General features: G+C 37.5%; 1 protein-coding gene across 1 annotated transcript in view; it reads right to left on the bottom strand.

Annotated features, from left to right (window-relative positions):
- Positions 1-6495: 6495 nt before the first annotated feature.
- Positions 6496-10685, bottom strand: part of TMEM26 (transmembrane protein 26) — a 36833-nt gene continuing 32643 nt past the window's right edge. The window contains exon 6 of the mRNA XM_058543378.1: positions 6496-8529. Within this exon, the coding sequence (XP_058399361.1) occupies positions 8105-8529 (425 nt within the window). The 3' untranslated portion in view covers positions 6496-8104. The remainder of the gene's footprint in view (positions 8530-10685) is intronic.

Here is a 10685-nt window from a genome sequence, read left to right as displayed (position 1 = left end):
CAAATGTGCATTTTAGAATGGCTCTGAATGCCATTTAGGATATTATTATGGGATATTAAACCAGGAGGTTAGACAACCAGTTGAGAAATTACCACAGTCACTGAAGCAAGAAATGATGAGACACTAAATTAAGGTAGTAGCAGTTGGAATAGAGAGGGTAGGGCAAAGATTGAAAGGAATTATAAGCAGTATAACTGAAAGAATTTGGGCATTACTGAGTAAGGAGGGATAAGAAAGAAGAACCGGCGTCAACGATATCTCCAGTTTTAGCATGAGTGCCTGGCAATGCTATTAGCCGTTATAGGGAGTGCAGGGAGAGGAGTACATTGGGAGTTGGGTGTGGTAAGATATGTATTCTAGATATATTGAGTGTGTCATACTTCCAGAATATCCAGGGGAGATGTAAATCCAGACATGGAGTCCAGGAAAGAGGTTGAGGTTAGATACCAATAAAAACCACTTGTTATAGGAGTTAGTTGAAACCAAGAGAGCTGATGGAATAATTATAGATTTTGACCCAGCTGTTAGCTGTCACTCAGGTCATATGGGAACTCTTGATTAATAGGGAAGAACAGTCTTTGCCAGAAGGTAGAAACAACCCCCAAGATCCCAGAACCACAGCCATCTGAATTCTCCAGCTATGCACTTGGCAGAAGCTGAACAACAGCATCCGCAGAGAAAACATATTTTGTCTTGTAGATACAATTTTGCTTGCCCGAAATTCTGTTTGGATACAAAGACTATGATATCTGACATATGATTGGGTTAAGAATTTTTGTTTTCCTCCATAATTTGATCAGATTTGCATATGATTCATTTGATCACTTACCACAATCAGTTGTAAATTTAGTAAATATTTGACAAAAATCAAAAAAGCTTACATATACAAATCAGATGGGCTATGAACATGGACTTGGAAACAGATGCACAGATTTTTTCTGAAGTTTTCTCTTTCAGGGTTCCTTCAATTCTCTCTCCCTCCTGGGTAAATCAGCTTGATGATGTAAGTCAATGTGAAATTCCCCTATGGTTTGTTTTGGTGGCTCCATAAACGACAGGGAGTGTAAAACTGTCAGACGGGCCGTTGCGAAGTAGTCTCCATGGTACTCATCAAGACCCAATGAATCGTTTTGGTCAGTTTGGTGGTCTTATAGATCAATTCATTATTTCATTTCCCAAGGTCTGATGCTTCATAAGGCAAGCAAAATTTGACATGGTTTAACTTTTGGTTTATCTAAGGATCTAAAAAGATCATCCTTAGGTATAATGGCAAAGTCTTTTATTTTCTTGGGTGAAAGTGATTTGCATTTGCTTTATTTGGAAAATGATATCAGAGTATCTGGACATGGCAGCAGGCTCTATAAGCTAGTGAGATTTCCTTTTGTTAGTAATTGTTTTTAAAATTACAAAAATAATGAAAACCTGGGGCCTGCCCAGTGGCACAAGTGGTTAAGTGCACGCGCTCCACTGCAGGGGCCTGGGGTTCGCCGGTTCGGATCCCGGGCGCGTACCGACGCACCGCTTGGCAAGCCATGCTGTGGTGGCGTCCCATATAAAGTGGAGGAGGATAGGCACGGATGTAGCCCAGGGCCAGTCTTCCTCAGCAAAAAAAAAAAAAAAAAAAGAGGAGGATTGGCAGATGTTAGCACAGGGCTGATCTCCTCACAAAAAAAAAAAAAAAAGAAAGAAAACCTTCAAACTATAAAAGGCATTAAAGGAAAAGAAAAGATAAGAATGTCCATAATCATTGGAAACTTGAGCATCATTTCATACATTTATTAGCCACTCATAAATGTCTAGATAACATTTACAAAAAGGGTGACATACTAACCTCATGGTTTGCTCTCTTACTTCTACCTACCAAAAAGCCTAAGTAATTGTTCCTTATCAACACTTATGGGTCTACTTGATTCTTTTTAAAAACTACATGATATTATGTAGTATAGATGTTCCATAACTTAATAATGACCTTATTGATGGACACTATGCTGCTACTATAGAAAATACTGCTCTGAACAGTTTTATACCCACATTTTTGCACACATTTATCTGTAGGATACATTCTTTAGAAGTTGAGTTGCTGGGTCAGATGATAAATATATTTTTAATTCTGACTGATATTGCCAACTTGCCTTCCAAAGGAATTGTACCAATTTACATCCTCACTAGCAATGAATAAGAATGCCTGCTTCCTTTGATCCCCTCTAATATAGCATTGTAAAAAATTTTTGAATCTTTGCCAACCCAATAATAGGAAAATGGCATCTTGTGGTTTAGTCTGCATTTGAAAAATGGTATTTCATTGTGGTTTGATTTGCATTTCTTTAATTATTCCTTTTGCAGTGATTCATATACTTATATCTTTTGCTCATTTTTCCAATGAGTGTTTACTCTTTTTCTTATTTGTAGGAACTGTTTGCTCATTAAGGAAACTAATGTTTTGTTATGCTTGTTGCAAAAACTTCACCAGTTTGTTGTTCAACTTTTGAATTTGCTTATGGTAATTTTACGATGCTAAAATTTTTAATTTTATGAGTTGAAATTTATGAATTGTTTATGGTTTCTACTTTTATATCTTGCATAGAAAACATGCTCACCATTGTAATTATAAAAGCAAAATTGTCTATTTTGTTTTGTTTTGTTTTTTGGTGAGGAAGATTAGCCGTGAGCTAACATCTGTTGCTAATCTTCCTCTTTTTGCTGAGGAAGATTGGCACTGGGCTAACATCCGTGCCCATCTTCTTCTACTTTACATGTGGGACACCTGCCACAGCATGGCTTGATAAGCAGTGCGTAGGTCTGCACTCGGGATTCGAACCTGCAAACCCTGGGCCGCCAGAGTGGAGCACGTGAACTTAACTGCTATGCCGCCGGGCCAGCCCCCCAAGTTCTCTATTTTTTATTTTTAATGTTTAATTCTTTGATCCATCTGGAAAAATTTTGGACATAAGGATTGAGGTAGGGATCCATTTTAATATTTTCCAAACCTTAAACCACTTATAATGTTTTATCTCCTCCCAAGCCATGATTTGTCATATATCAAAATCCTTATGTATTTTGGTCTATTTCTTGACCTTATTCTGTTCCATTTTTCCACCTGACAGAATCAAATTTTCTTGGTTTTTGTAGCTCTATAAAATAAATACATTGGAAATTCTTTCTCATTTTTTTCTTCCTTTTAGTATTTTCTAGCTATTCTTTCATGCTTATTTTTTTTGTAAATCTTTAGAATCAGCTTGTGTAGTCATTAAAAATTAAAATCTTATTGATATTATTATGGAGATTGTGTTAAATTTATAGATCAATTTAGGAGAAATTGATATTTTTTAAAATTGCAAGTCTTCTTCCCACTCCTCAATAGAATACATCTTTTTTTTGTTTTTATTTTATTTTATTATTTTTTTTTTATAATTTTATTTATTTATTTTTTCCCCCAAAGCCCCAGTAGACAGTTGTATGTCATAGCTGCACATCCTTCTAGTTGCTGTATGTGGGACGCGGCCTCAGCATGGCCAGAGAAGCAGTGCGTCAGTGGGCGCCCGGGATCCGAACCCAGGCCGCCAGCAGCAGAGCGCGCGCACTTAACCGCGAAGCCACGGGGCTGGCCCTAGAATATATCTTTCTATTTGTGAAATTATTCATTGATGGTCCTCAAAATCATTTTAAAGTTTTCTTTACATGGATCTTGTACATTTCCTGTTGAGTTTGTTCCTATGTGTTTTATGGTTCTAGTTCATATTGTAACAGAAATTTCTTCTTCAAATATATATTCTTTGTGATGTTTGTTTATATATAGAAAAGCTATTGGTTTTTGCCTGATTTCAGATTATTTTTAATAGTTCCTTAGGTTTTTATATACTTTTCGTGGATGTTCAAGACTCAATCTTTTACAAATAAGAGTGCTAAGTCCTCTTTTCTAATTTCCGTACCTCTCATTTTTCTCGTCCAAGCGCACTGATATCTTTCTCCAGGAAAGAAAATAATAGTGATGTATCCATGATACCTTTGGCCATTCAGAAATTTTAAACTTTTACAAGGCAAATCTGTCAATTTTTTCTTTCATAGCTTCTGGGTTTCATGTCTTACTTTGGAAAATCTTTCCCATTCCCCAAATGCTAAAGACACATTTCATGTTTCCTTCTAATATTTTATAGTTTTCACTTTTACATTTAGATCTTTAATCCATCTGGAATTTATTTCTATATATTGCGTGAGATAAAAATCTAACTTTATTTTTTCCAGATGGTTTGCAAAATTTCTCAACATCATTTATAAAATTGGTCAGTCTTTCCTCACCAGTTTGAAATGCCACTTTAGTCATATTCTAAATAGATCAGGTTTTTTTTAAGCCAGAGCTTAAAAACTAAAGGAAATGAATTACAGTAGAGAACAAAGATGAGAAATGCAGGCAAAAAATAGACATTAAAATAAAGTTGTACACAAACTATTTAATGTTTATAAGAAAATACAAAGGTCTTTCATAGCAAAATAGTATAAATATAAATAATTCAGAGAAAATATTCTTATAAAATAGTCTAGTAAAAAAGATTCAGAGGATGGACACCCATAAAATATATGGCCGTAGCAGTTGATTATTCAAACATTGGTTAGAGTTACTCTCATCATATGGAAAGTTATTTGAAGCCTCAAAGCTATAAACATCCTCCAGCTGCCTAGTGTAGCCCCAAATCAGATGTTTTTGAGAGTGGATCAGAATGTCCACTAAGTAAAAGTCAAAGGCTGAAATTAGAACTACAGTAACAGTCTCTTCTTTTCTTATAATTCAAGACTGTTTGGTTTTTCACTTACATCTTTGAGCCTCTGCAATATATTTCAGCATCTCACTTTCCTGGCACTGGAACAGAGAGAAGGTGGACAGAGGCTTGGCTGTTTGCAGTCTTTTAACAGGAAAGTTGATAAAGAGTCATTGAGATTAAATGCCAAAGATAATGAGTCAATGTTGTACTCTGAAACCCGGGTGGGAATCCTAAAGCATGTGCATCTACAATGCATGCCTTCCCAGTGCCTGAAAAGTTTCTATTAAATAATGACCAAACAATTACTATTATAATATTGAATCTTGATGTTTCTTGGCCAAATCTTTCTGGTCTTTATAAGGCCTGACGTGCTGCTACACGTTAGTAGAACTAAACAGAGCCAAGTGATAAGTTTATGTAAGAATCTTCTTCTGTAAGATTAGAAAGAATGTTATTGGCAAATACAAATTTTTATTTTCTTATGTTGTCCTTTCCAGCTTAAATAAAAATTAACAGAATAATCAAAGACAAATGTAGTTTACTAATCTGGCAATGTTGTCATGTCCTCTGAGACGCGTTCAGTAAGAGTAAGGAAAACCCACGGGGTGGTTATGAGGTGTGTTTCTCCACAGCATCATTAAAACATGTATAATGTGTTTTATCACAAGTGGAATGATGTGTTTTTAGGAAGGACATTTGATTGAGCTCTAACTAAGCAATTAAATAATAACAATCACAAATAACAACAGCAAGAACAACCACAAATAAGCCACTCTCTTCCCTGGTTGGAGATTGGCGTGCTGTGTGACTGTGGGGGGTGGTAGAGAGGTATGGCTTACATCACATTATACAGACGATCTGAGTCAGTTATCTTATCACAAACAAAATGGAAGCAAATTCCAAGATGTCAACAAATGGGAGGTTAACTGCTGTTCTAGCCACTTTATAGCAAACACTTGGATGTTTCCAAACATTACAATGCTTAGCAATCTACAATAAAAACATACAATTAACTGAATAAATTTTTAACTTTTCATCAGGGGCCCTAGGGATACCACCTGGACTTAGGTTTTATTTTTAAATAAACTAAACGAATATAGATTTTTTTCCTGCCCTAAAAACAGTGAGTCCAAGAGATTGGGAGTACTGGCAGTCAGGTTCACAAACGCTGCCCTTAGCAGATTTTCCTGGAAAGGCTTGCAGAGCATGTGTCTATTTTTGCCACCATTAATTGCTGAGATGGTCCGGGGCTCTCTCTGCCTTTCTGGCACTCTAAGCAAAGCTTGACTCTGGACTTTCTATTTCCCAAGTCTGTGGAGGAGGAGGAGTGCTAATTACAAAATACTTAAACGCTAGAAACTCATTCCCGAAGCCAAGCCAAGTCTCAGATTTGAAAGCCTTTAAAAATATCCTTGCAACAGCCGTACTACTTTATACTTTCTCTATTTTTAGAGGCTCAATGTTTGTTTTCCTGGAAGAAAAAAATTAAAACATTAAAAGTATGCCATGAGCAAATCTGTAATAATAAGCAGCACATACATGTTGTGGGGGAAAACAGTCAACGGAGAACAGTCAACATAAAAACAGATTCTGCTGAGGCGGTTTTATAAATAGCAGTTATTATTTTGCTTTCAATTGCTAAGCGTTTTAAATAACAAGCTCTTAAAAGTTGTCAAGTTCTTTACTTTATATAAATATAATGTTCTCATCTTAACTTTCATAAAATTATTATGGCAAATTATAAATGTATTCCATTAGTTTCATGTGTAATTTTATCATCATATTGTTAAAATTAGAAACACGAGGAAGAAAAGAAAGAAATAGAAACATATAATATCAGGCACTGAAGAAGCCATTAGTTGGAAAATATTAATTTCTCTGTATAAAAACAGAATTTGCCTATGAAACTTTTTATCACATGTTTTGAACAGATATCTTTTCACACAGATTTATAGATAAAATTGTTCCAGTTGGTTGTCAATAGGTCACACCCAATGTAAGGTCATACCCTGCCTTACCTTTAATGTCCCTTTGAATTCCTGAGCATAATAATAACGAGGAAATATGCTTTGAATCCCAAAAGAACAGTTTTGGAACTGTTTGCCTCATATAATTACTGCTAGATAGCCAGGGAAATTTTCACATTGTATCTTTAAAAGCAAAAATCATTTTAAAAGGTTCTGAATCACCTCCGTCTGGAAAGTACAAAAGAAAAGTATGGCTATTTCAATACTGGGGAAATGAAATCTTAATGCAGGGAAGAAAAGCCAATTTCCTGACTTCCACAATGCAGGGGCATATTCTGACCCCCGTCACTAATCAAGGGCTGTTGGCCGTGGACAGGGCTGATGCGAGCCTCCATTACCAACGTCTTCCCTGAGACCACAGGCTGTCTCCAGTAGTGGCAGTTCAGAGGAGTTCCAGCGACTGCTGGCAGACCCCAGAAACTATGGTAACACTTAAAGGGCCTGAAACACCTTTTTTCACTGCTTCGGTGCTTCCTTACATCAACCCACATAATTCGACTTGGCAATATAGAAGACGGTAAAGTGGAGTTGAGAAAAATACTGACGAATACCGCAAATCATGTTCTAGGTGGAAATTGTGACTTTGCTAGCATTACCAGTATTTCCTGCCTCGCAACCAGTAGATCTGTAACCGAAATGGCTTGCTGTGAATTTTGCAATGCCCAAGCCAAAAGCAATAAAATTTCTGCAAGAGCATATGCGCCATGACAGAATACCACATCAGCCCAGAAAAATGATTTTCCTGGGAAGGTCTGTGCAGCGATGAAGAAGGCTCTCGATGCTATGGAAGCTAAGCAGAGATTTTCACTGCTTCCAGCCCACAGTGAGGTAATTTTAAAGGCACTTTTCCCTTCATTTGTTCTGCATTCACTGAATGTACATTTTTTGATGTCAGAGGGACATTGCAGAAAAGATCAGATGAGATAGTCTGACAATAGAGCCGAAGTTCAAAGCTTCTCTATTTTCAGGTAACAGCCGCGACAGTTTGTCTGCACTAAATCTTTTGAGGGCATGTCACTGTAACCCTGTCCATAGCTTTTCAAACAGTTCAAGACAAACAAATCACTTAGTCGTTGAACAACTGTAACATCTGATACCATCACACAGAAGTTGTTGCCAGAGCCGCTAATCAAAGTTCTTTCCTTTCAGCTGAAAAAGAAAATTCCTAAGCTTTGGTTTAAGATCACTTTTTATGTTGTTCTTTTGAAAATTATTATATGCCAAGGTGAAAAAAAAAAAGAGAGGGAGAGAGGGAGATTCTGTCTGTAAGAAGAACCAGAAAGTCGAATGTTCTAGTTGCATGCTGCTGTCAATAAATAACTATGGTGTGAGGTGAGAGTCATCTGAGGTGTCTGGCAAGGCCTGCAAAGGAATAGCCAAGCCCTCCTTAGAACCACCATCCCAGTCCCCAGGAGATGCCCCACTCGCAGCTGGGCCACCTAGGCAGCTGTGCTGTTCTTTCAGGCCTCCTCGCTGATTTCGGAAGGAAGTACGGACAGCCAATGCCAGCACCACCAAGCGGTAGAGCTGTAACACCACCACAAGGAAATTTTTCGCAGCGAAGAACACCAGCATCTGGTTTATCACTTTGAAATAGGTCATCAGTATGAGACGCACGACAAGGAAGGGACCATCTTGTATGAAGATGCTGATTCCAATGTTCCAGAGATCGGCACTGTATTGGCAAAAGAACAGGCTGGGGAACCCCCTCGATGTCACAGACAAGGGGCACATGACGTACTTGACTGAAAACACAAGAAAGACCAGTTAATATATCTCTCTGAAATGTGGAAAAGTAAGACAGAATGAAATGAGGACAAGCCCTCAACAATGGGCGCCATGCTAGTCAACGACTGGGAGTGATTCTGTAATTTAATTCTGGGTGGAACAAGTGAAGTCACCCTTAACATTTCACATCATCCTTAACCATGCTTAACCATTTAACATCGTCGGTCATTTTATATTCAAAATTGGTAATCAGTTATAATTCCAATAAAACACACCAAAGAAAGCCAGTCCTCATATGTACATCAACGTCCAAAAATTTAGATCACCTTCTAGTCCTCCGAGGGGGAAAGCACAATTAACTAAGCTCGAGAAAACAAAGAATAAAAGAAACTACCATGTCTGCCCTTGGGGTCTGCAGTGATGCGAGGTAGCATAGCAGGGTGCACTAGGCTTCAAGTCAAGGAGCCTCGCTGCCTCTCCTGGCTCCCTCATCTTCCAGCAGCAAGATGCTGGCCAGCTTGCTTAACCTGCCTGGGCTTCGGTTTCCTCCTTTGAAAACTGGCAAAACAATGGTATCTGTGAGGAAACAGGAGGCGCATGTTCACTGACTCTTTTAGTTTCTGTTAGAGTCAGACCCCTGGCTCCTCTCTGCTCTCTCACTCTATCTTTCCCTTGGAATAATGAATGACTTACTTGACTGCTAATTGTGGGAGACGGGACAGAGTATACGTGGCCCAGATCCTTCTGGATCCTCTCTTTGGGATTTTCCTATTTACTGGTTGACTCACTGGGCCACATGTGAAAACTGTGTTGTGAAAACTCAAGTGCTTATATTCAAATTTGAACTTAATTCATGTTAAACGTATTTTTCTAATGGTGGGGGAGAAAGGCCCCAATAAATGCCATTGTTATTTTGTTTTTTCTAATTCCTTATGGTTTTGTTTCACAGTTTACAAGGAAGACTGGATATAATTACTGACTTTCCAGTTAAATGAACAGATGAACCTTTTTGTTTTAATTTCTAAAATGTCAACTTAATTCAAGGTCAAGGGCAGAAAATAATCCTTTTAATAATAATGAAGACTTCCATTTGGAATTTTCAAACAAAGAATGCCTTCATCTACTGGAGCCTGCAAATATTATGAAGCTGCTTTGAAATGGGTGAACATAATGTACTATTTGTTGGAAAATACAATAGTGATTTAGTCAGAAATAACATTTGGTCTTTGTTTTACAAACAGCTGCATAATATTATCACCCCAAAAGTTTACAGAATTTCTTTCTTAAATAAAATTTTTCTTAGCAAGGCTATAAACCACAAGAAATGGAAGGGTGAGGACCAGCAGAGCGAATGACAAAAGAAAAACCAACATAAGATCAATAATAGCCTTTCCTAAGACGTGAGGGTCAGGAAATAACTCCCAGGGGATCTCTTAACACTATTATTTGACATCTGAAGTGGTGGTGCCTAATATTCTGTCAGAAGACATCAGCTGATCAATGGGTGTAGAGTACCCTCTAGGGCATATTATGACAAAATCTGTGTGTGTGTGTGTGTGTGCACGCATGTGTGTTATTGGCAGACATTTGTTCATAATTATTAACTAGTAATTAGGTTTTTGGTATTTCTAAAAAAGCCACAGCCACTCTTTCAATCTCTTCTGGTGACAATTTTCTTTCAGAAAGTGGATGCTAAGGTCTAAAATGGCCTCTGAAACTTCTGGGCCTATCAAAGTCAGCCAAAAAAGATGCAGAAAAAATTAAATATCCCTATCCTAAGATTAATTCTAATCCTGAGGCCATCAGGTAGGGTGCCATAAAAAAGAAGCCAGACTTAAGGAAAATGTAATTATTAAATCCTAGAATTTCTTCAGAGTAAAGTGGCATCCAGGAGAACTGCCAAATCAAAGTTCCAGGGTATCTAGAAGTTATATGATGACTCCAGATCAATCCCATCCAACAGAATCCTCTTTGGTGATACAAATGTTCTATATCTGTGCCGTCTAATATGGTAGCCATATGTGGCAATTGAGCACTTGAAATGTGGCTAATGCGACTGAGGAAACGAGCTTCTAATTTCATTTAATTTCTATGAATTTAAATTTAAATAGCCACATGTGGCCAGTAGGTACCATGTTGGACAATGCAGCTCCAGATCATCACTAGTATGAAA

The sequence above is a fragment of the Diceros bicornis genome, chromosome 6, assembly GCF_020826845.1.
Source record: "Diceros bicornis minor isolate mBicDic1 chromosome 6, mDicBic1.mat.cur, whole genome shotgun sequence".
Classification (NCBI taxonomy): domain Eukaryota; kingdom Metazoa; phylum Chordata; class Mammalia; order Perissodactyla; family Rhinocerotidae; genus Diceros; species Diceros bicornis.
This window is presented reverse-complemented; position numbering and strand designations above follow the sequence as displayed.